At 36.2% G+C, this 27,897-nt stretch overlaps 1 protein-coding gene across 3 annotated transcripts in view; it reads left to right on the forward strand.

Annotated features, from left to right (window-relative positions):
* Positions 1-27,897, forward strand: part of Prkg1 (protein kinase cGMP-dependent 1) — a 1,315,555-nt gene that overhangs the window by 1,189,165 nt on the left and 98,493 nt on the right. For all 3 annotated transcript variants that reach the window (XM_008831094.3, XM_008831093.3, XM_029562517.1), the window contains exon 9: positions 11,033-11,107. In XM_008831094.3, the coding sequence (XP_008829316.1) occupies positions 11,033-11,107 (75 nt within the window). The remainder of the gene's footprint in view (positions 1-11,032; positions 11,108-27,897) is intronic.

Consider the following 27,897-nt stretch of genomic DNA (forward strand, 5'->3'; position numbering starts at 1 on the left):
CTTTAAACAGAAAATTCATGTGAAACTATAAAACACATGTAGTTTTCCATATTTTTGCTTGATGTTCTTATTAAATTCCATAAGCATGAATTTGTGATATTTAAGGATACATTTATTTGGAAACATCTAATGATTTGGGGAGAAATATCTTTATTTCCTTTTAAAGGAAATACTTTTGTTGAGTTAGTTCTTTGGCAATTTCATACATGTATAATGTACATATTCATTATCATAAGCCCCCCCATCTCTGATCTCCCTCCTACCCCTATGACTCTGCCTTGCTACAAGCCCCTTTCTGAAAATCATGAATTGTTGTTATTATTTTGAGACCCACTGAATGTAACCAGGATCATCCATGTGACCATAGGTTTGGAACTATCCACTGGAATCTAGAGGGACCTTCAGTGGGTAGACAATGACTGCCCATTCCCCAGAATCCAATAGTAGCCAATAGTTCAGTAAGGAGTGGTAGGATTCCATAAGTTTTTCATGGATCCATGGTTTACCATTAATATATGTCCTTTCTAGGGCTGAGCACTCAACTGTTACTTATTATCAGTGTCTTGGGTAGTCATGCATCTCTATCTTCATTGCAAAAATGGGCTTCTTTGATCAACCTAGGAGTGGCATTTGTTCATGCACATAAACGTAAATATTTAGAAGGTGATTTGGTGCTATGACAATTTAGCTAAACAAAAATACTGTTTACCCCTCAACTTAAGACCTACTCAGCCACAAATTTTTTACCATAATTACAATACTGAGTATGAATTCCCTCTTGTGAAACAGACCTCAAATCCAACCGGAGAGCAGTATTTTTCTGCCACAACAGTCATGCCACTATTGCATCAGTAAGTGCATCTTGCCTAAGCAGACTGGAATTGTAACATTCAGGGTACAGTGCTGAATAAGGACAGTTGAGGGTTTTTCCAACCCCCAACAGTATGCATAACCCCTCCTGTCACTATGAAAGCTAATCAGTATAGAGGAAGCTTCCAGCTCAGCTGCAGTTTGATTTCTCTCTCTAACCTTGGAACCAAGATATATGGTATCTTCAGAAATAGAGTCTTATCAACCAGTTCTGGTGAGCAAGTAATAATTTACTTTCCTAGCCATTTCATGAGAGCAGAAATAAGTCAAGTGACCAATTTTTGTAAAAATGTTGAATTAGCTAGGCATGGTACACCTTTAATCCCTGCCTGCAGGAGGCAGAGGCAGGCAGATCTCTGCAAGATCAAGGCCAGTCTGGTTCACATAGTGACTTCCAGGCTGGCTGGGACTAGGGAGACCCTGTTAAAAAAATATTGTGCTAAAGACTAACCTCTTTGTTTCAAAGAGTTTTAGGACAGAAGTAAAAGTATTCTAAAAGATTACCATGGAATAAAAATTATATTATCATAGGAGATCATTTACAACTTTCATCCTGTTTTGTATCTGACATTATATTTTTCTATCCAAACTTTCCCAAAGACAGTTTTAAATAGTCATTTACTAAAAAGTGGATTTTAAAAAATGATATCTGATATCATTGATACAGAATGCACTAGCTATGTCTAGCTATATATTCATTTTTTTAGTAAATGAGACTTATCTTTATACCACTTAGATAAAAGTTTTTAAAAATTATTTGAATTGATAGTTTTAAAATAGTTTCCAAGTCAGTGATCTTGAAAATATTTAATAGGTAAAACATTGATGTGGTAGCTTTTATTTGGAAAATAGGGAAATCTAGAAAACATTGCACATTTGCTTATTTATGATTACTACTAAAAACAGATCGCAAAATGTTCTTGTAATTGAGAAACTTCTATGTTATGAAAAAGTTAAATAATTGAGTATTGATACTTTGTTTCCATGTATAAAATGGATTGTTCTGATGAAGTTAAAGAAACATCTATGAAACATTGCCATTGACTTTCAAAAGGGTGATATTTTACCCAGACTATCAGTACAAGGAAGAGTAATTTACATATCTACCTGTGTTAATGTGTGGAAGATATAGTAATATAACGTACATTTCTAGCACTGATAATTCATCGATACATTATTAAGAACATCAAACTATTTTATACATATTTTTATCAATATATTTTTTACTAGGACACAAAACACAGGTAAAATGTTTCTTCCGCTAAGCTTGTATTCAAAATATTCATTTTTTAGTGAGTGAACTACCAAAGTGAACTCACACCCTGAATTAGAAGTAAAATTTTGTTCAGAAAATTTGACAATTTGCTTGTCTTTTCTGACCACGTGCTTAGAAACACAATGTATAAATAAAAGGATTCATTCATTTGACCATTAACCTTGTTTCTATTAGAAGCAGAAGTCCTCTAACATCTAAAGAGATCCTGGTATAAGACAGGCTAAGATCATGTTATAAAATCTAGACTTTAGTGTGAGGAAGACAACCAACATTTAAACAATGTAGTTTTAGGTGGTGATAAGTGAGAATGAGTTAAAGTGACTCAGAATTAGCAGTAAGGGATTAGGCTAAAGACATCATTGCACTGGCTGGTGTGAGAAAAACCTTTCAAAGAGGATACACAAACTGAGACCTGAATGACATTAAGAAAAAACAAACAACTCAATTAAAAATTGGGGCAAGGAACTAATCAGAGAGTACTCATATGATGAAACACAAATGACTGAGAAATATATATATATATATTTAATGTTCAATGTAAAGACAATGTTAAAGAACCATCATGGAATACAAATTGAAACTGCTTTTAGATTTGATCTTACCCCAGTCAGAATGGCTAAGATCCAAAAACCAAGCAATGATAAATGCTAGCCAGGATGTGGGGAAAGGGGAGCTCCTAGCACTGCAGGTAGAAGTGCAAACTGGTGCAATCACTATGGAAATCAGTGTGGAGATTCCTTAAAAACTAAAAATAGATCTATCACATGATCCAGCCTTACCACTATCAGGCATATACCTAAAAGACTCTGTATCCTACTAAAGAGAAACCTGTTCATCCATGTTCATTGCTGACCTATTCACAATAGTCAGGAAATAGAAACAACCTAGATGTCCATCAACTGATAAGTGGATAATAGTAGCATAATACATTTACACAATGGGATATTATTTACCTGTTAAGAAAAATTAAATTATGAAATTTGCAGGTAAATGGATGGAACTGGAAAGAATCATCCTAAGTGAGATAACTCAGACCCAGAAAAACAAATATTACACCTTCTCTATTTTAGCTTCTGGATTTTAGCTTTTAATCTTTTGTGTGTGTGTGTGTATAGGAGCAGGTTCTTGAGGTATCACCTCACTTTATAGCCCCAGCTGGCCTGAAATTCTATACATAGACCATTTCAGGCTGACCTAGAGTGATCCACCTGTCTTTCACTCCAGAGTGCTGCGATTAAAGACATGTGCCACCATGCCAGACTGGCTAGCTTTTAATCTTTACATAGGTTTGTTTTTTACTGGAAAATGCTTAGAGATCAGGAAATTAATAAGGATCTATGGGAAGGGTTCATGGGAGAGGAAATATAATGCAGTGATATAAAGTGGAAAATAGGAATAATAGGATAGGAAAAGTTAAATGGATTGGGAAGTGGGAAGGCATGGCAGAACAGGGAGTGAGGGAAGGGATTGCTAATGCTACAGGCCTTTTGAAAAAGTCACATGGAAACGTACTATTGTAGAAACTTCTTAAATGTAGACAAACAAAACCTAAAAAGAGACTAAATGGAGTTACCTTATAATGGGGGTTCAGTGGCTCTACCAGACACCATAGGCTAGCAAATAAAAAGCCCAATGACAGGAATGAGCTCCTTCTTTTGGCATTGTTGTGGGGGTCTTATAGACCCTCAAACGATACTGGCTATTACCATTGTTCTTGCTTAGCCCCCCCCCCAGAACTTGACAGTAAAACTCTATTGCTGAAGTCACTTCATGGGTTAATCATAGAACAAACAAGGAAATATCAAGCTGGTACTGGCCTCCAAGCTTCATCTCTACTGGCTAGCTTTCATCATTCTGAAGGTGCTATGCATGCTATTGGAAGAAAAAAAATCATCAACTTTAATCAACTGTGAACTCTGCAAGCTACAATAACAACTGGCCTGGAAATATATGCCTATTAGTAAAATAGTGGCACAAGTATAATGGGATTAACCAGTCATCTTCTGATTGGATTTAAGACCTGCTTCAAAAGATGAAGCCCATACCTGGTACTGTTATCAGGGCCAAGAACTTGTGGCCAGACAGGTCTAAGGTCATAGAGGAGACCCTGCTACTACTTTTCAACTAAATAGACATGGTATTATATTGATGCATAATATCTTGTTGTTATGCCCATAGATTAATACATCTCAACTCTCACCAGAGAAGCTTCTTCTTGAAGCAGATGGCAATTAACACAGAGCCCACGCTTAGTCAACTTGCAAAGAATAAGACACAGCAGAATGCTCAATACTAAATGGGACACCTATATCACACCCTCGGCTCCCGAGGTAGCAGGAACCAGAGGGAGTAGATGAATACAAGGAATGCTTGCTATCAAAAAACCACAGGGCAGTTTTACATATGAACCCACAGAGCTTGTGCAGCATACTCAAGGCCAAGCAAGACAAAATCCCAGTATCAGTATGGATGGGAGAAGAGGGCAAGAAGCCCTAGCCCTAGCTTAAGATCTATCGGCAATTGATAGCTACTGAAAGACGAGAGTGAGTTATTTTCAAAGGTGTGATGCCAGGTAGGTTGATCAGGTTTCAGGGAATGAAACCACAACCAAGAACATTTAAGGAAGACAAATTAGAATTGATAGGTCAATTAGAAAAGGAAAAATAATAATAAGTGGCATGAAGTTGAGGATGGGGTGGAGATGGGGGAGGAGGTCTGAATATGGTGAAAATATATTATATGAAATTCTGAAGGAATCAGGGACATGAAATCAAGTGTGGGAGTAGCAAGGTGGGTCATAGATGGGAGAGAGGATCTGAGTATTATCAAAATACATTGCATAAAATTCTAGAATCAATAAAAAAATTTAAGATCTGTGAAAAGAACATTCCAGACACAAGACATCTGTCCTGAAGCAGATGCATAGTAGGTGCAATCAGAGCGGTTGTAGATGCCAGCAGAATAGGGACTTGATCTGACTTGTGTTTTAAATGATTATCTGGCTTACTTACAAGGAAAAGGGGGCAAACAAGCTAAAATAAAACTGCGTTAACTCTGATGACAAATGGCGCAGGACCAAAGGACAATACAGAAAATGGATTAATTTGAAATGATTATTATTATTTTTGTTTGTTGTTTGTTTGAGAGAGACAGGGTCTTCCCGTAGTCCCACCTGGCCTGAACTCAGTATATAGATCAGGCTGGCCTTGAACTCACAGAGATCTGCCTGCCTCTGCCTCCCCAGTGCTTTGATTAAAAGCATGTGCTACCATGACCAGTTTTTAGTTTGAAATTATTGACAATAGAGCGAACAGTATTTAGTAATTGGTTCAATATAAGGGTGAAAGGTTAAGAGGAAGAAAACAATCTTGAAAAGGACTTCAAATTTTTACGTAATGTTCCACATAGAAACACTGCCAACTTTGCAGGCCATGTGATGTCTGTTATAGCTGCTCAACCCTCTGTATATGAGAAGACAACCCTAGGCAATATGGAAGGTAGGTGTGGTTGTGTTCTAATAAAACCTTATTTACAAAGACAGGCAATGGACCAAGTTTACAGATGGCAGTTTAAAGACCCTTTGATTCCAAACCATTTCATTCCTTTGAAAGAATGAGAAATAGTTCCCTGCTGAGCAACTACAAATCCTGTGAGACCCCAGATCTTTCTCTTTAGTGCCACTTTCCATGACAAAATGAAAAAATGGGGAGTACCTAGACTTAGAGATGATGGCGTTGTTCAAAGAAGCTCTTCCTCTCAGCCATCCCTTGTCATCTTGGCCATTTTCCACAATAACTAGAATAAGCCAGCAGATGTTCGGATTATGTATTTGCTTAGATTTTTAAAAAATCTGCAAGAACAGTCAGCGTTCTTAACCACTGAGCAATCTCTTCAGCCCCTTAGATTCATTTTTTTAGTACAGGTTTCTTGATATAAACCGAATATAGGGGTGTCAGGTTTGGAATAGTCATTGGTTATTACCTGTTTTGCTTCTGTGCACTATATTATTTATATACTTTAGAAATTATTACATTTATAATAATGTACCCATGCTTGTAGACATAAGCATGTCACAGGATGTGTGTCAAAGTCAGAGTAAAACTTACAGGAACTGTTTCTCTCCTTCCACCATGTGAGTTCTGGGGATCAATTCAGGATTGGGAGCAATTGATCTTAACCACTGAGCCATCTCACTGGCACTATGCCCACCTTTTAAAGCTGTTAGTTCAATATAAATAAATTCTAGTCCAATAAAAATATTACAAAAACCATCACACTACATAAAAAGATAATTACAAAAGTTAGTCATTATCAGTGAAAGGGTAAATTTGTGAAAGCAATAAAAAAGAGAACAGCTATTATATATGTTTGGAAATTATAAAAACTGTGAGGAAAATAGCAATTTCCCATTCTCACTGCAATAAATGCACATCAGAAGAACTCTTTGCACATCAACATTTAGTCTTTAGTGATTAAGAACACTGCTCTTGCAAATACCCTGCATCCACATTGCGACTAACAACTGTAACTCTGGTTCCAGTGGATCCAATGACCCCTTCTGACCTCTGTGGGCATTTCATGACACAGGTCCAATTACATGCAAGCTAAACACTCATACACAAAAGATAAAATTGAATAAAAATTTAAAAAAGGTTTTCTGTTGATTCTCTTTGTCTTAGAATATTTAATTGTTAAGAATAGATTAAAATACATTAAAATATAATTAAGAAAATGAATCTGCTTTAAATAAGTGATGCGTATTCTCACTGTATTTTGGATTTGAAAGATTCTATTTAAATTCTGTTTATTATTATTATTTTACCACACCAAGTCCAATTAGTTGTGCATGATTTCTAAACACTGTGTCAAAATAGGAGCTAGAGAAGCATGAAGACTTAGTCAGCATATATGTATGTCTTTATATTTTTTAGTATATATGATCTAGAAATATAAAATCTTTCATTTTTTGAAACTTTTTAAATTTATTATTTATTATTTTTATTTTGTGCATATGAGTGTATTGCCTGCATGTGTGTAAGTGCACCCATGTCATGCAGTGCCCAAGGAGGTCAGAAGAAGGCATTGGATTCTCCTGGAACTGGAATTATGGACAGTTGTTAGCCACCATGTGGGTGTTGGGAATCAAATCTGGGCCTCTCTAGCCCCTAAAATGTGCTTTCTAAGATAAGAAATATATTTAAATGCTTTTCTTTGTGCTGATCCTGGATTTCTGGTCTTTCTACTAATTTGGACTTTTGCCTTTTTAGGAATTTTAAAACTCATTTCTCTAGGAAGTGTCATCATATTACAACTAAGGAGCAAAATTACAGACATTTTAGATGCACCACTAAGTAATCATCTCCCTTCAGAAAGAGGTTTTGATTAATAACATCTTAACTGAAATTATTACCCACTGAGTTAGTCACCAAAATGTCCTAAAACACAGACTTCCTAGAATGAGAAACGGCCTTTCAACTGATACTTCCTAATGAAAATGTCTATAAATGTCCACAGTCTTGTTCGTAAGAGTCCTATTCTCTTCCTCTCTTCTTTGCCTTCCTTCCTTTCTGTCCTCATCTTCCGCCTCCTTTTCTTCTTTGCTCTGTCTTTGTTCCTCTTTGACCTTCTTTTCCCATTGCACTTTGCAGGTATGTTCCAGCTGCCAGTGTTGAACACATAGGAACTTCCCATTTGTGCTTCTTCTGCCTATATGTGCTCAAATGATGCCATTTTACTCACTTGTCTAAGCAATCCTGTTTGGACTTGTTAATACTAGATTCCCTTCTCAGGGAAAGTTGATGTGAAAGCCTACATGCAATAGCATGCCTACATGAAGGTGTGCTGATCAGAAAGCCTGAATTAAAGTCTTTTAAATTCTTCTGAAATTAAGTCTAGAGTATATGTGAAATCGGATAGTTTATTTTCATAATACTAAATGTAAATTATTTTGACTATGAGCTTAAAGAATTAATTTAATGATTTATCTGTAACTACCAGCTTAGATAACTGACATTTTATGGGTTTTACTTGTTCAAGTGCTTAGGTTGTCAAAACATCCTATGATCTCTTTAAAAACAGAACAATGACAACAGAACTCTTCTTTTTAAAATATATTTTATTAAATTTTTGTGGATTTGATACAAAGCATCTTAATCATGTTTAGTCCCCCTCCTATCTGCACCAGCCCTATAGCCTACACACAGAACTTCATGCATTTTGACTTATGTGTTAAGATTCACCGAGTCAAGTTTGTGTGCCCAGATGTCTCTTGGTGTGAGTTCATCCATTGGAGCCCGTTCAGCCTGTCTCATGTCACTCCCTTAAAGATCAACTCTCCCTCACCCAGCAGTGATCAGCTGCCAGTAGTTCCTTGCCAAAGTTGCAGCCCCCTGCCCATATCTGCAGTTCTATGCTGATTTTTGTGATTGAGTTTGCATGTGTCTTGTGCATGCGGTCACCATTGCTGTAAGTCCATATGAGCAACAGGACTCCTATATTAAATCTCACCCACCTAGAGCTCATGGACCACTGTGGAAGAGGGGGTAGAAAAATTGTAAGAGCCAGGGGAGTAGGTACGTGACCATAAGGAAACAGAACTCTTACTTATTAGGCAAGTCATGTTATTGGGTGCAGTTTGGGGGTAATGGGGGAGCTGGGACTGGGGAGGGAGGTTGGATGGGAGGAAGAAAGAGTAGAGGTGAATCTTGGGGGTGTCTAGGGAACCCAGAGGAAATGTGATGCCCCTGAGACCCCCTTGAGGCATGCACATACAGTGTCTGAACATTGGTGCATATGTATACCTGGGGGCTGTGTTGCAGGGAGCACAGTGCCAGGCAGGAGAGACCTCCCTTTAAGTGGTTGGTGAGAGTAGTCCAAGAGACTCCCAAAATAACACAGACTATTACCAGAGCTCTTGGTTATCTCATAGAACTAGAAGATAAGACCCTACTGCTGAGGACAGGACACACTTCAGATACAGGACTTGGAGCAATGGAGCAGGAACTGACCTGGAAGCTTTCTACCCAAGGTTTAGCCTTCATGATACTAGACAATAATATGGAAACTGCAAAGGGAGTCAACCAATGGTCCATCCCAGCCCCAAAGCCTAATAACCATAATGACCAGCTTAGCAGACTACTTCTAGTGGTGCAGTAGTGGCACTGTCATCTAATGGGTTATCAATAACTACCTAACTGGACTTAAAACCCTCTCAATGGGAGTGAACTCATGGGTGGCACTGTAAACAGAGCCCAGATACTCATGGCTAGAGAGGACACATTTCCTAGAGAAACCACATCTCTGTCATAACTTCAGACAGTGAAATTTCTTACCATATGATAATATGGATCCTTATAGCCTCTATGTTCATGAACCTATCCTGGATCTTACAATTTATAGAGAAACATACCTTACACTACTCATCAAAAATCTTCTTTTTGAAACAGATGAAGGCCACTGCAGAATTCCACAAATGGTCAGAGACAGAGAACATATGTCTGAGAGCTGCCCAGTTCTAGGTGACACATCTACAGTTGAACCTTTACACCTAAGGCTCATGGAACAGCAGAATGAGGGGTGGAAAGAAAACTAGCATATCCTTCAACTGTCACCAGTGAAGCTTCCATATACAACAGAGTGCAATGTACACAGAAAGCCACAGCTGATCAAGTTTTAAAGAATAGGAGACTGAAAAGTGTGTGTCCCTGGACAGGACTTCTGTATTAAACCTCATCTACATATAGTTCAGGAACTGTTGTGGAACAGGGGATAGAAAAGTTGCAAGAGCCAGGACTGGTAGAGAAGAAGAGGCTTTCAGACCACTGGAAGCTTGCACATGTGAACTTGTGGCAATGGTGCCTTCAGGGGAAGATCTGTTTCTCAGTGTTCTAGAGGGCTGGGTCAATGGTTACCTGGTCCCATGCACTCAAGCAAAATATAGCAGGTGAAGTAAGAAATCAGGAAGGCACCAAAGACAAGTTATTGCACAGGACCTGCCCCCAGTGAACTTTCTTCCATCCGAGGTACCACCTCTTAAAGTTATCAAAACCATCAGCTGGGGACTAAGTGTTCCAAACAGACTTCCCTAGGCTTTCTTTTTATTCATCTGATTGATTTCTGGATTTGTAGTTGTAAAAATGTCATGTGAGAAAACTATTTTTATTTGTATTCAGTAATTTTCAAAGATGATTGTGGTATGTATAGTAATTTGTTATACTCTTTGTCTTTATAATATTTTGTATCTTAAGCATATGATAGATGAGAGTTCATTATATATAGTAAATATGAACACAGTTCTAGGTACATAGTAGGTATTGAATAGATAATTAAATAGCCAACTTTCCTACCTCATGCTAAAGCAAATTTATTTCCAGTTTCTTAAATGAGTTGATTTTCTGATAATTCTTGTTGTTAACCTTTCTTTGCCTTTGACAGATAGTTGCTTTCTAAGAGGAGATGATGGTGTTTGTCTTTTACAGTTTGAATGGAGGTTAATAGAAATTAATACTATTTAACTGACATAGAGTAGACATTCCCCAATTAGAATATTTTGTTGATGTATTAGTTTTATAGTGCAGTGACTCACAATTAGAGTAGTTTAGATTTTATTTCACGTAGCAAATGTTCAAATGTCTGTTTTCAGCAGATGTGGTTGTCAGATGTGGTTAGGATTTGGGAGATGAACCAGGTAGAAGAGGCCCCAGATGACGTAAGGTTTACTGCCTAATCAGGGGAAGCACTACTGTCTGATATGTTTCTTAGAAATATATCTAAATTAAGTGCTTGAATTCACTTTTATTTAGATGGCTCTAGATTGTTATTGTCTGATTGCCATTGTGAGGACTTTGCAGAGGATTTAGCTTAATTATTCTGGTTTTCCTTTGACAGTTCTTTCAAGCATTTGATTGGAGGACTGGATGATGTTTCTAATAAAGCATATGAGGACGCAGAAGCTAAAGCAAAGTAAGTAAGATTCATTTCGGGGGACTTCATTTAATGAAAATGATCTTAATAGAGTAAGATCAAACTTCAACAGAGGTAACAAACCCCCAAACTGTGACAGTAAGAATCTGATACTAGAAAGAAGAAATAAGTAAACAGTATAAATGTTGCACAATATCCTTATTTAGCATGTCTCTTTGAGCATGAAACCTTAATTTGTAAAGATCAGCTCAAGAAGGTAAGTGATAGTTTAAAATCCAATATAAACGGTTGAATATAAACATGTTAACTGACTGACTAAACATTGACTTTCTGAGCATGTAGTTGTGCTCAATATTTTGTAGAATTGCATGAAAAATTAGAAGACTTAAACATGTACTGGTGCAAAACTCCACGACTTTGCCCTCAACTTTGCTATCACTCATATGAGGATATTAGATGGTGAATAAAATAATTTTGTATAAAAGTGCATTTCTTTGTACAAGGGTAATTTGGTATAATAAAAAACTTTAATGTTTGGCAAAGATTGGAAAAATTCAAGGCTCATTTTTTTCTCAAAAAATGTAGGTTACTTAGCAAAACCGATAGTCTCTGTAATCATCCCCTCTTCCACCCACTACAAATTAGTATTTCCTATCATATAGGACAGAAGAAAGATTAGACTGATAAAAATTAAATGTTAAGTACGTGGTGCAGTGCCATAATTTCTTTTAATTTTGTAGTAACCTAATGCTCAAAGGAACGAAAACAATTTATTTTGTTTTATGAATTTACAAGGACATCATTTGGCCTAGGGTTAAACTATTAAGAACTATAGGCCATGTTAACCGCTTGAATATATGTGTGTAGATCAATAACTGGTGGCTACCTTAAAAATTCATCCCAATCTATGTAAGTAACTATTCTTAGACTTACAATAAAATGCCAGAGTCCTTTTAGAGGGTATAGCCTTGATGCTTTGTTGTATATCTATTTTCCTACTCAGCTTTGGATAGACTCACTAATGACAGTTTTGTTTTACTACTCAACCAAAAGTGATACCAATCTCAAGCTTAAAACTATCTCTATGGAAACGTGATTATAAACAATACTCTTCTCAGTGTGCATTGGCTTTGCAGAAATAGCAGTGTGATAGTTTATGGAGTCTAAGCATTCATGGATTCTTTTACATAAACTGTAACTTATGGCAATGGAAATGAATATACTGAGTCCAGATTCAGACGAGTGGAAGGAAGACATGGTCATAATTGGTTACTCTAGAGTATGAACCTGTTCAAAGCCCCAAAGCCTTTCTTCCTGCTTATTGCTCTTGGCCATGACTCCCAACACCTCTCTTTTGACCTCAGTTACCACATCTTTAAAGTGGTATTGTTGAGATTCACTGATAACAGCACATAAAACTTTTGATTATAATGAACTATAAAAGCAGACGGTCTTGTTGAAATAATCTTTGGAAACTTCCTTTAATTTGATATATGACTGAGATAACAGATATTATTTCATATATAGTATGGAAAATAATCTTACATGATAAGAAGTTTTTACCTCTACATAAGTACAGTTCTCATGTTCAGATACTATACCATCAAATTACACTTAGCCTAGAAAATACCCATAGAGAGATTTTTATAAAAATATAACATTTGGCTAAAAGAGAATTCAGTTATGACTGAGGAACAAAGAACGGTAGAAGTATCTATCCACATCAAGATACTTCCCAATATTTTTGTTTCACCAACAGATTTAGTAGAGTAGAATTTGGACATCATGTAAAAACCACACAGATTTAAGGTATAGAACATGATCTGATAGATGTATTAAGAACTCAACATATTAATCAATCTAATAGTACATCTATCCCTTTACATAAGTTTCTCCAGTGTGTGTGGTGATTTGATTTGATCAAATGCTGATTTAATTAGCCACTGATCTGTTCAATAACCACAGTCTTGATAGGAATCATTGATTTGGTTAACCGTGGATTGGTTTGGCCACCAGATGGGATCAATCACTGCTTAGATTAGTCACCAATTAGATTATCCATGGACCAGATCAGACTTGATTAAAGAGACCTCTGACTAAGATCAACTACTAATTGAATCAACCGCTGATGAACTAAGTACTGTTCAGATTGCCTGATGCTTGATATGCTCATCGCAGAAGATATACTGTCTTAGCAAATTTCATCCAGAGTAGATTTTGTTTGATTCTTATTAAAACCAAGTAAATGCACAGATAAAATTCCTTAATTTTAATTATTATTTAGAAAGCATAAATAACTTGATGAAAAATATAAAACCTTGATCCAAACTCCAGAGAGAATATTATAAACTTTATACTTTAAAATAGTCACATAACAGACAGATGTTGGATGAGTTACTATTACATTGCTCCCATTTTATATAGTGCTAGTAAACAACATCAAAAGATCTCTAAAGGGAAATCATCTTTTAGTCAGATGTCCTTGCACTCAGAGGAGGTCAATTATAAATTTCCTCAGTGAATGCTTCATTTGCCCTAGGAAGCTTAAACATCTATTTGTTGTCTCTTAATTTTCTTCCCCTTAACTACACTATACCATCACTTTGTATTCAAGGGACTTTTAAGGTTTGCTTAAGCAGTAAAAACTAGAAGTATTCTCTAATTGCTTTAAATTCCCCAGATAATTCTATTAAAGTCTGTACAGTTCTATATAAGCCACAAAATCTACACCGTGTACAACTGAGGTGATAATTTAGCTCCACTGTGTAAATGCTACTTTTGAAAGGCCCCCCTCGTTTTGCAAAAGCCATAAAATCTAAGATAAATGTTTCTCAAGACCCACTAAAATAATTGCTACTTACACATGAGAAACCATTATTTTTCCATGTCTATTCCTATTTGGGCAAGAAAAGGACTAACTGTAATAACTTTCCATCAAGAGATTTATAACTCAAATGTGAGAAACTCACTACATATTAATATAACATTCTCAATGACAGACTGGTTCCCCCAATGAACATGAACATACTATCCTCAGAAAATCCATATCAAGTAGCAGATAGTTCAAGAAGATTGACTTGAAAGACACACTCCACTGAAATGCTTTTCAAATTCTTCTACTGTAGGATGTGTGGCCTCAGTGCATACACAATTATTCTTGGTAGAAATTTTATCTGTATGGCAAGTTTGATCTTCTATTAATTGCTGATAATCATCCACTAAAAGTTTTTCCTTTTAAAATATAAGTTATAATAACAAAACATTGGAGGGGACAATATCATATCAAAAACTAAGGGTCATTGGACCTTAGTTAGAACAGAAGTAGTGTCTGTGATGGCAAGTTAATGTTGTTCTCCTTTAAACATATTCATTAATTTAATAAGCATTTGTGAATTTACCCAGCATGAGTCATGCATTGTACTGTATAATGTGCATGCAAAATATGAAACAAACTTTCTGATACTAAGGGATATATTACTTTGTCAGTGAGATTGACATATAACTTAATGATTATTTTCCCTCCAGAGTTATGAGTTATGAGAATTATTGTCATATCATTTAGATTATAGAGTCTTACCTCCAGCCATATTTGAAGCTTGTTTTGTTTAATCATGGCTGTCCAGAAATAGAAAAATAATGTTTTCTTTCATTATTTTAAGCATTTTTATATAGAATAGCCAATTAATTAAATGAAATATTGCAAATTTAGACCATCATCAGTGTAGGACAGAATGTTACATTCAGCGATAGTGGGGAAAACACTTTTTTCAAACAAAAACCCTAATACGCATAATAATCCATATATATATTCAACTTAATGTATCATAAAAATCTTTAATATAAAAGTTGCACTCATAATATGATTCACATATGCCACTATTATATTCTCAGATTAAGATCATACAGAAGACAAAAACTACTTAAATGCTGTTTTCATTCAAAATGACATTTACTTTATTTAAATATTTTGTGCTTTCACTGTTAATAGAAATAATATGGCAAGATAGAGAAAGAAAAAACAAATCCAACCACACCAACCTGACATAACTGCTCTTAACTGTGTGTTTTACAATTACACTCACAGTACATTTACACTTTTATAATTTGTTTTCTTCCATTTGACATCATCACATTGCTAATGGCTACCTGATAACACAATGAATGGAAACCAACTTCTCTGGACTGACTCAAGTTGAAACCTTATTGATTCAGTTTATTCTTCTTTTAAGTATAAGTTCTCAATAACTTTTCCAGAAGGAAAAAAAGAGCCAAGAGCAAAAGCCACTTTCAGATATGGTCTATCCAGCTGTGCAAAATATTTTTTCATGCATCCATAGAAAAATTATTGTATTTTGGGCCAGTTGGGTCATCCGCTGTGTGTTCTATCCTACTGTCTTATCTTGAAACCAAAGGTATCCACATCTAGGCACTTCCATTGAGAAGTTCTGATAGCTGTATGAATGTATATTGTGTATGCATTTAGTCATGATCTAAGTTGATGAGGCCTCATATTGTTCTCCATGATCAACTCCTCATATCCAAATCCACATCATAATTTCTAACCCACAATACCACTTGATATTGCTATAGACTTGGACTCCCCCCAGTGGCTCAGAACTCCCATACACCAGCCTCACCCATGTTCATTCATTTTTTTCATACACATTAATTTATTCAGTAGATACCTATTCTATGCCTATGAAATTCTGCATGTAAAGTAGTGAATAAAGCAGACATGTCCCTTGCTTTCATGAAGCTTGTGGCCCAGTCTATCATTATGACAAAACCTCTATTAAAAAGTGACATTTTGACTACAATTGATATGAATTTGAAATAATTAGATGATGCCAGATAGATAAGAAAGAGATGAAATTGGCTAGACATTGAGGTGTAAAGAGAATTACAGAATAACAAGCATTTAGAGTGTGAATGGAAACTGAATCTATAGAAGGGACCAGAGAAAATAAAACGTTAGAGGAACAGAACACTGAAGACCCATTCTTGAGGAACTATAGCATTTAAAAGTCAGGAAAGGAGAGTTTAGCTAACACACACACACACACACACACACACACACACACAACCAGAAAAAAAGAACTGAGGAGATATGAGAGGCATAATGAAAATCAGGTGTGCAAGGTATCACAGAGGTCAAGAACAAAGCAAGTGTCTGTCCACTTGGGCTGCTATAACTAAACACTTGCCCAACCCACCTTATAATTGCCATGTTGCCTTGCTCCCCATTCCCTTCATCACAACCCTAAATGTGTTCACTTGTTCTCTGTCTTATCCCCTAAATCAATATGGTAGGTTTTAGGACAGGAAAGGAAAGTATATTCAACATAGTAGCATCAAGTCAAGTCATCTTTTAGGGAAGAAATTTTTTAACACCAGCAATAGGCAGTATGATGCAGGTGGGGGAACTCTGAAGGAGAGATTCAGCCCTAAAGGACAAATTAAGATGTGCCTACTTTTAAAGATGTTGCAAGTAAGGAGAGGTCTTGCACTGCCAGGAAGCAGGCTTGGTTAATCAGTGAGCAATGCTACATGGCAGGTAGAGGAGCAGGGTGTATGTGTCTTATGCTATGTGATAGAGGTTACTCTCTGGGTAGGGGAGTGAGGCTTGGTTAGTTTGTGTGACAGTAAAATGTGACAGCAGTTAGGCTGCCTTTGACCCATGCATGGGTAGCGACGGTGTCCTTCTCACTTCCTTCTCTGCCTAGAGTGTCATTACCTGGAGCACCTGAGTTCTCCTACAGTGTACTCATAAGAGATTCATGTGGTGTAGGAAGAAAAATTAGAAGGTAACAAGAATAATAGAATTAAGATATGGAGCCAAAAATAAGGTGCAAAACATGACAGTTAATCAGTGTGTGAGAAAAAAATAGTGCCCAAAAATTTACCAGCCACCAGAGTACTGACTTACTATCACTTACCACAGAAATAACGCAGCTACCTCTCAGCTTCTCCTTTTAAGAACTAAAAACAATATGGCCTGATGAGTCCCAATTCTTCAGCTTTCTGTTGGAACAATCCTATTTTCATGATTAATCCGCATTGATTTAAAGTTCCTCTTCTGTTTATAAGCTCATTTGCAAAGCAGCATTTTCATGTGTTTGATATTTTCCGAATTACTTTTGGTGATGGGGTTTGCTGCTTGACACAATACTACAGCAGTAAAAGATGGGTTTTTTTCTTACATTTCATTAGCAGAGACAGCCCTTTAGTTGCTCACTCAGTCACAAGGAGGTTGCTTGGTGGTGCTGCTCCATGCTCTCTGGCATCCGTGGTTCTCAGACCTTTGAGCTTTCACTCATCAAATGCCTTTTGAAGCACAAGAGGCCATGCATATCAGAACCCAGGTCTGCACTGTTTCCTAGTATCTTCTGAAATGTCGTTGGGGGGTCATCTAAAAACAAATGATTTTTGAATGTGCAATCCGGTTTACAAGGGGCTGCTCTTTTGAACACGGACTTTGAAATTCAGGCCTTGTTCTGATTATATTTTTGTTTCTCCCAGGTATCTTGGAGTAAAGATCTTAGTAGTCCCACAATCTTATCAACAATCTAGTTTAAAAAAAAAAAAACTTGGACTTGATCTAAGCAATTCTCAGGAAAATGGGCCTAGGGAATTTATTTCTTCCCCTGTGGAAAGAATTCAAGTGAGTAATATCCTGTTCCAAAATGGGAGCTGTACATCAATTAAACAGAAAGAATACTGGGAATGGCATTATGAAATAGCCTGTAAACCAGAATTAGAAAAAGCTGACCACTTGTATATTGAGTTGTCAGAGGACAGCCCGAGTGTCTGGGCAATAAAAATCATTTTTCCATTTAATTTCAGGGCAAAGATAGGAAAAAAAGAAAAAATTGCAACATTTGGCCCATAAGATTGTTTGGGGCCTTGCAAAAGCTGCTTTAAACTCTAGGGCGTGTTATTAGGCTAACAAGAGGTACAGAACAGTTCCTAAGACTATCAACAACATTGACACTTCAGTGTGATTTGTAACTTCAAAAAGCATCAAGTGAATTTTTATTTTAAGTACAATGAGACTGATTTGGTTGCTCTTTTAGAATATGATTTCAGCATAAAACTACTTGGCCTTGGATAGGAGTACTTCTTTATTTCATTAAAAGAGTTAAAACTCTCAAAGGCCATTTGCTCATTTCTTTTGAGTTATGCTTGTCTTTAACACTCCCTAAGAATCCCAGTGTGTCCTTGCATCCAGCCTTTTCTAAGTGACAAAGGACTGAAGATAACTAAAAATTCCAGCATTACAGACTTGCCTGGTGAAAACAGACAATCCTTGGCTCTCTAACTCTATATCTTTCTTCTGAAAATGAAGGATGTTCCATTCCCACTATTGTTATCTAATGCAGCTGAGAATTATTTATTTTCAAAACATCATGAAGTCATTAAATTCTATAGATGATTTGGTACATGAAGCAATTATTATTATATATTATATATTATATTATTATTATTATTACAGATAATTTGGGTCCAGAGCCCCAAAATTCCATAGCAATCAGAACAATTTAATACCTGTGTCTCTTCAGTGTGATTGATGACTATTTGTAATACTTCTTAAAAAGCATAAATAAGCAGGGCATGGTGGCACACGCCTTTAATCCCAGCACTCAGGAGGCAGAAACAGGTGGGTTCAAGGCCAGCCTGGTCTACATAGGGAGTTCCAACCCAGCTGGAGCTACAAGGAGACCCTGTCTCAAAAAAGACCAGAAAAAGTATAAATAAATAAAATCTAACATTTGTACATATCCTTGATAGTTTCAGGTGAAAAATAATATTTGGCAACTCCTTTTTTGACTTGAGTGAATGTAGCATATGTCTACTTCGTGTGTTAAATTGAGTCCATTTAGAGAGAAAACTGAGCCTGCAGTGAGCAAGGCCAGTGCAGAGAAGGTTGACAAGGCTATATACACAGTGAGACGAGCCTTACTTGGGGGCTGGAACCACATTTCCTCTGGGTGCTGCTACTGACACTGCCCTGTGAACCTGAGGAAGCACTCAGATGGCCCCTTTCCTGATCTGTAAAAGGGATGGTCCAGAATCCCTTTCTAGATTTTAGCTTTAGATTTCTAAGGTGTTTAGAAGGTGCATGCTATAAGGCTCTCTTTTAGAAGTATAACTCCCTTTTATATAATCTTTATTTCTCTCCTTTTTTTATGGACAGTTTCACTGTGTAGCCCTAACTAGCCTGGAACTCACTATGTTGCCCAGGATGGCCTAGTACTTAGAGATCTACCAGCCTCTGTCTCCTAAATGCTGAGATTAAAGGTATGCAACCATCACACCTGTCCACAATCAACACTTTTACTTTTGCTGTTTTCTAATTTATAATGAAAACATCTTTGTGATTGTTAATAGAAAACAGAATTAAAAATCAAAAAATAGCATTTAACTATGTATTTTTTAAACTCGCTAAGATGTATTTCTTTACTCTTCTAATCTGTAAGAATTGCTGATAGTACGTACATTATATAAAATATTTACATTAAAATCATATAGTCTTGTTTGAAGTTAGTTATAGTAATTCATAGGAGTTAAATACATTAGCCTGTAGAAACAGAATTTTTCATTTTCATCATTATGCATAGGATTTTCTTTTTCCGCCATGTGACATTTAACTATGATAATAAGCTGAGCTGTCTTCTACTACAGTGCTATTAGAAAATTACAGAGCACTTTTGAAACTGGAAAAAATGTTATAGTAGTATTTCCTTTTAAAAAGAAATGATTTTAAAGTAATGAATTAAAATGGAGACACAAATCATTTTTGAAACAATGGACATACCACATTACATTAATTTACATCTTTAAACTATCATTTGAAAAAGACAAGCTATAGAGTTTGAATCATGGCAATGGCTCAGAGCCACTTGCATATATCACACCATTTGTCTCCAGTGCATAAATTTTAAGACTTGGTCAACTTTTTAAACCACATTAATTATTTCAGGCAGCCAGCCTGTTCTCTAGTTTATCAAAAGTGTTGAGATATGAGACAAATGCCATTGTTCCAGTGTTCAAAACCTGAGCATGCAATTTAGACAACCTAGATAAGTTGGTGGCTGGCACATTTGATAGTTATAATCCAAATGTCCTTAAAAAGGGAATGAAATAGCTTCTGAAAAATGATAATTTAAAACTAGTTTCAGTTTAAAGACTTGGAAAAGTATAAAACTCTAGGTCTACTAGTGATTTCCATCTGTTGTTTGTTTATAAGGCTTTGAACTTTTTTTTTAACACAGTATGCCTATTATGGTAATAAAGTAGATTTATAGAAGTGTCAATTTTGTTCAAAGAGTTTGCTTTCCTAAACCAAATTCATTGCTTACCGTATTAGTGAGCACTTTATTCATGCAGACCGTCTTGGAGGCTCATGGTTTTCTCATTTGAACCTGTAAGTTTGTTATATTATAAAACCATCAAGGGAACAATGAAGAATATGCTTTAGTTTGTATAACAGCTTAGAATTTCAAATGGGCTCCAAAAAATTTCTTGCAGTCTCAAAAACAAAAGACCATTCATACCTTTATAGACAGAGAGGACATGTCAGTATTTTCCTGAGGGATAGTATGAATTAAGAGAGTATTTCAGACCTCTACCTCAAAAACCTGTTAGCACATATTGATTAATGTTAATATTTTATTTTGCACTGACATGAGTGATCAGAGCAATAACTTCATATGCCAACACATATAAGGGAGCAGGAAGGGAGTTCAAGAAAGCAGGGCTATCAGAGAAGTACTGAATTATGCTCATCCACATTTCAACCAGCAAGAGACACATACACAGAAGTGATCCAAAAGATTATCCCACCAAGCGACAGCCTTAGGCAGCTTAGTTTGTGGTAAATATACTCTGATTGTCCCAAATGAAAATATTGTATGATTATACATGTTTTAAGAACACATCTCTGTGAAGACACACATGCCTGTAATTATGAAATGTGATTATGATAATACACTTAAAAAACCAAATATATGCTCCAAACTATAACATTAAAACAATTGCATTAGCTGGGGCATATTTTTCTAGCTTTTATTTTCAACTATTTATTGCATCCATATGCCACATAAGAAGCCAAAAAATTCAAGTCAAAATGTTTTTTTCCCCTCTGAAAATTACACATGCATTTAAAACTAAACAGATACTTATAAACAGAAGACTTCTCATGCCAAGTTTCTTAGATGACTAAAGGCAGTACACAGTATCTACTTTACAACTGTCACTTTATCTACACTGTTATTTAACTGCATCTCTATAATATTTCAATTATTTTTCTTTTTAATTGCTTCTAATCAAGTAAATAAAAATGAAATAGGAAACTCATTTTATTATATTGTATTATGGGAACGTGCCAATATTTGATCACGTGTTCTTAACTAAAATGATAGTTTTATATGGTTCAGATGTTATGTTACAGTTTCTGATCTTGTGATTAGCAGAGTATTTCAGAATTAAACCACTGTTGTCAGACATCATATTATACTATTTAATTCAGTTACTCATTGCCTTCTAGACATACTAGTGTCTGGTCATCAATCTCCATCATATAAATGTAACAACAGTTTCATAAACATTAGACCTCAATATATTATTGATAAACTTATAAGCCAAGCCTTTGGTATTATTTGTAGTTGCAGAATTATCACATCTGTACATATGAATTAGGGGTTTTCAATCCTAACCCTGTTTGGGACTGGATAATTCATTAGTGTAGGCAGACTGTGTTGTAAACTGAAGGATGTTTAATGGCATTATTGACCTCTGTCTACTTGATGCCAGTTTAATATCATAACCCTCATCTCCTGAGCTGTAACAATCAATCATATTTCTGTACATTACCAAATATTCTTGCGAGGATGGGACAGAAGCATCTATTTTTCATAAATATTGATAGGAATAGAAGAAAAACACAAAATTATATTATTACCAGGACTGAATTTTATTAAATGTTGAAAACAAAACTTACCTACTTGACTCCCCAAAAGTCGTTTAACTCTAGCAAAAGTATCATAGTTGTCATCCAAATTTCACAAAGGAGAGTCTGCCAAAATTCTCATGAAAATATTAGAATAAAACAAAATTATGCAGAGTAAATTATCCATAGCCCATGAAAGTTCATAGGCATCTCCTTACATTAAATTTTTAATGCACTCATATTTATTCATTCAAAGAAACATAATTTTAAGATGTTCATTTTGAATTTTAGAAAGAGTATGATGGAACGATTAATTTACTAGGAGATTTGGGGTCTTCAGATGCTAAATCTTAGAATTTAAGGTGTCAGCATTGGTAGATTAACTAAGGCTAGGCAACACTCTATTGACTGATTAAGTACACTGCTGACTGGCATTTTTTTTACACTGGATGTTAATATAATAGCCTTACGTGTAATTATTTTGTACAATACAATGAATTTCCTTTCTAGTCACATGACTTCTTGAGTTATAATAGCAAAATGTGGCATTGTATTAAGACAGAAAACATAAAAATTTATTTTAGGTAAAAGGAATAACTGCTATTGGTAGTGTGATACAAATATATATTATGAAAGTAAGTGCACCATAGAGAGAATGACTAGGGTACAGGCACAGAGAGGTCTTCTGGGGACTGAAAGGCACACATTTGACAAACCTCCCCAAATAGAAGCATGTTTATGTTACATACTCTGTGGACATAGTTTCATTAACTTTTAGAAAGAAAGGGCATGCCATTCTTTAAATTCCACATGTGTAATAATGGCATAGATTCTGCCAATGCAGCGCTGCACTGTCATCCTGTCACCTGTTGGCATGATTACTATTTCCCAAGTGCTTCCAGGAGCCACACTCTGGTCAGTTTTACTTTGTGCTTATTGAGGAAACAGCAAGAAACAATTAAGAAACACAGCCTTACTAGTCCACAAGCGTCTGGCATCTGTGCAGCCTTCCATGAAGAATAGGACATGTTGAAATTTCTGTGTAAGAGAAGAAATCAAGGATCAGAATGACACAGAATGTGGAATTGTTAAAAAGACTTCAAGTAGAATAAGTCGGTGCTTATAATTGCATTCCCTGTTGCTGTGATAACATACTCTGACAAAAGCAACTTAGGGTGAAAAAGATTAATTTGGCTCACAGTTCCAGGTTACAGTCCATCACTTTGAGAAAGTCAAGGCAGCAAGAACTTGAAGCAACTAGCCACATCTTCGGTCATGAGCATGCGTTTTGTGCACAAGATTGTTTTCTCCACGCTCACACAGTTTGAGACCTTAGCTTGGGGTGTGGTGCCACCCAATTTTAAGCTGAGTCTTCCCATATCAATTAACACAATCAAGCCGACCATCACAGACATGCCCACAAATGCCAGCCTCATCTAGATAATTACTTACTAACACTCCCTTCCCAGATGGTACTAGATTGTGTCAAGTGAACAATCCAAACTAACAGTCATAGTACTTTGTCTGAAGAATTTATTACAAAACAGTTGAAATTTTGAGTGGTTTTCAAATGATAGACTCTGATGAGTAGGGCTTACAAAGTTCATTTAGTGAATCGTGACTGACATTTTCACCATTGTAGAATGCATGGAGCTTAGTAGTATTGCTTTGTGATTTTTTCATATCTACATATCATATATACTTATACATATATGTATAACAGTAACTAGTAATAGAAATGCGTCTTTCCCAATTCATTTGTACTACTTATTATAATTGCATTCTTTAAAAAGTAACAAATGTGTCCTCGTTAGTTGTAACTGCCAACTTAGTGCTTAATACTTAGGTGGGGGGTTGGAGAGATGACTCACTGATTAGTAGTGACCTAAGTTCAGTTCCCACACCCACTTTGACTGGTTTGACAACCACCAGTCACTCAACTCCAGAGGATCTGATACCCTCTTCTGGCCTCCACAGGTACTGCACTCATGTGCACAAATGCATGCGCACAGGCGGCACACACACACAACAACAACAAAATTAAAAATAATGAAATGAAATCTTAAAAAGAATAGTCACCTTCAGTAGCTGGGAATAGTAACACACACCTTTAATCCCAGCACGTGGGAGGCAGAGGCAGGCGGATCTCTTTGAGTTCCAGGCAAGCCTGATCTATGTAGCAAGTTCCAGGCCATCTGTGGCTACAGGGAAACCCTTTCTTAAAAACAACAGCAGCAGCAGCAACAACAACAACAACAACAACAACAACAACAGCAAAAAAGTGTGTGGAGTTGGATCAGAAAGGAGAATCTATCAAGAAAGTAAAAGGACCAAAAGTTTATGTGTGTTATGTAATCTTTCCTCAAGATAGATGTGATCCTTGCCATCTTGAACCAAAGCAGCTGTGACAGCTCACTCAGTATCACAGGAGTCAGGAGGCACAAGAGGCCCCTCTCCTCCCTGAGATTCTATAAAAGGTTAACAGTTGCCCTGGGAAGGGAGGCTCTTCTTTGGTGTAACTGCTCATAAATTGCCCACGCTCCTGTAAGGAGCTCTTCATCTGTGGTCTCATAAGTAACCCCAATTGATTCCTTTCACTCAGTTCAACTTCGTAGAATTATTTCTTTCATTTTTCATTACCCTCCCTATCTAGGATGACTAGACATAGACTTCCCAGGAAACTCCACTGCAACAACACTTTTCAGTATGCTAAGCACTCTCCCCCTTGGGAAACCTAAAATCTAAGAAGAAATGCAATAATTACAATGCTTATTGTGGTGCTGTTTGTTAAGAGAGTGATGGAATGTTATCTGTGTCTTTAGATGGGGTATCTGTGTCTCTTTGGGGGTTTAACCTATTTTTATCAAAACACTATTGTTTATAAAGGATAAAGAAAGGAATTTTTAGCCATGAAAGGATTTTGTCCATGTAAATTTTTCTATGATTACCTATTAATTCCTTTACCCATTATTTTATAAGATGTATCTGCTGATGAAGAAGAGGATTTTATGCTTTCCAGTCCCAAGAGGGACATATTTGGACAGAAGAGGCTGAGTAAAGTCAAGAGTTTCACTCATTTTCCTTAGCTCTCTCAGGTCCTACTGGACTGACTCCTTTCTATTTGCCAGTTACTGAATTAGGTGACCATGAATTTCACACTGGGGTTCAATGTCTGCTACTGAGCATATCTAGTAAGGTGGGGTGGAAAGGAAAGAGGGATCTGACTATGGTCAAAATATATTGTACGAAATTCTCAAATCAACATAAACATTTTTTAATTTAATTAGCTATTATATAAGCTTTCAAGTAGAGAAAGGAGTATTGTGAAACTCTTTTTAAAATATTTCACCCAGATTCAACAGTTATTAACCTTTTGCCACAAATCACTTTATATAATCTTGAAATTAAACTTACTGTTATATTTTAAAATAAATCACTAAAATCATATAATTTCTTCTAAATACATCCTTTCAGAAGTGTCTTCTAAATTAACGACACTCTCCTACATAACCATGATATCAATATCACACGCAACAAAATGAATAGTCATTTCTCAGTGTTTCTCATTTTCTCAAATGTTGCTTATGATTGATTTGTGTGACTTGGGCTCAAAAAACAAAAGAGAAAATTACACACAGCTGTGTGTCGGTGATGTCTGTTTAGGTCTTCTACTCACAGCCACCCCTCTAAAAATTCTGGGAGGTGGTTAAACTGAGGCAGTTTTCCTAGTGCAGAGCCTCCATTTCACCTTGTGTTACTGCTTCTAAACACTGCCATGGGTCTTGCCTCTGTCAAGGTTTGCCAATGCTGCTAAAAGGGCCTTTGAGCCTAAAGATTATTATATTCATTTTCAAATATTTGACAAAACTTCTCAGGAGGGTCAGTGTGGACTAAAACATTTTGTGCTTGGTCATTTCACTTCCTGCCACCATAAGTTGTGTCAGTGTTATTAGGAGGTAGAAACCTAACGCCTTTAGTATAGGTGCCCATTAACCCCTGTTACAAGTTTTGACTTATAGTGGCCATTACTGCCTGAATCAGCTATCTTCTTAGATTTTTTAAAATGATTGCTATGCATTTTCATTGTTCTTTCAATACCTATTAACTGGACTTCTTAAAAAAAAAACTTTAACCTCATCAACCAGAAATTTAATATATAGTTTGCTCTCAAGCTATTCAGCCAAGACAGCCACGATATATGGTTCCTATTTTCTCCCACAGATTACCAACTTTCAGAGCAAATAATCAGTGCCTTACTTCTAGGTGACAAGTGAGGTCCCTTAATTTTATTTTCTTGCTCATTTTTGTATCATTATGAATTCATGGATTTTTATGTTTTCAGTACATTCAGTAAATTTGCTGGTCAAAGCTTCTCCGTTGGTTTGTTATTTCTTAATATCATTCATTTCTTTCTGGGTAAAATTTAAATGCAGAAGCAATTTAAATGCTCAAATTATAAGAACAATCTGAATATCAGAGAATTTTGAAAGTTCAAATGCTTTCTATTAAAACCAGTTATACTATTATTGAGCTAGGTAAATGCCTTTTAAAACATTTTCTGAACAGTTGAAATGGTATATAAATATAATCTGTTGTACTTATATTTTCTAATGATTAGGAATATGGTGATAATTAATGGCAATAGTGATTAAATATTGCTTTCTGGGTAGCAAGATGACCTCGATTCTTCATGTTCTTTTCCTCCCTTGGTGCTAAACCTAGTCATTTCTGAAGGCACCCTGATTACTGTTCTGCGCAGTTAAGTAAGAGTGGTCACTGCTACTGGGCCATTTTGTTTCTAAGACTTTTGTGGGGAAAGAAGCTAGAGAACGGGCTTCCTTAAGTATATAATTTTACTCACAAGGTACTGTATCTAATCTTGAAGGATTCTACCTTATTCTAAGACAGTAGCTTAACAAGTAAGGAATGACCTGTGTGATTCCTTTGGAAGGACTTTCACACCAAGCATTTAGACTAATACCTCCCCTTTCCATCTGTGTTCATGCCTTAAAGTGATTTCTTGTTTCAGAAGAACTTAAGGTAATGATACCAGTTGAGCTAGACATTTGCCATGGACCAATACTATGTCCTCTATAGACTTGTTGTTTGTCTATGATATTAAATATTTATATAAAAAGAAAAGGCTCCCTGTTTGTTTAATCGTGTAGTTAGCTTACAAATTCCTATATTGGATTTTAAAAAGACCGTTTAACTGTGAGATTTAGAAAACACGAAAGCCATATTGTATTAGTTACTTGTCTTTTTGCTGAACCAAAATATCTGACAAAAGTAGCCTAAGGAAGAGAAAGCTTATTTCGGCTGACGGTTCTAGTCCGTCCTGGCAGGGAAGGCATGCAAGCAGGACGGAGAGGTAACTGGTCACTCTGCAGTCATGAAGCAGCATAATGCATGTTTGTGCTCAGCTTGTTTTCTCCTTTTTATTCAGGCCAATATCTAACCCCGTATTTCAGTTGGATTTTCCCATCTCACTTAACTGTCCGGACAATCCCTTACGACATACCCAGAGACATGTTTCTGTAGCGATTCTAAACCCCATCAACAGTCAGGATTAACTATCACACATGTATACAGGGTCTTGAGGTGAAGGCTTTGCCATGTCCATGTTGCTTGTGCTTGTATTTCCTTCTGTCTTTGCCAAGGTCCCATTTTGTTGTCCTTTAGGAGCTTCGTGGTCTCTTCCTTTTGGTCTGGACATTTTTAGTGGACAGGACAGTCCAGCAGGTTAGGTGACTGTTGTGCAATTCTCTGAGAGTGACAAACAGCTCTTATCTTCTCAGACATTTGCTAAACTTGGTAAAGAAAATATGCCACTTTAGAAACTTCATTATTTCAACCATAAGAAAAGCAAAATAAACTGCTT

This window comes from Nannospalax galili, unplaced genomic scaffold (assembly GCF_000622305.1).
Source record: "Nannospalax galili isolate Female #2095 unplaced genomic scaffold, S.galili_v1.0 scaffold175, whole genome shotgun sequence".
NCBI classification, from domain to species: Eukaryota; Metazoa; Chordata; class Mammalia; order Rodentia; family Spalacidae; genus Nannospalax; species Nannospalax galili.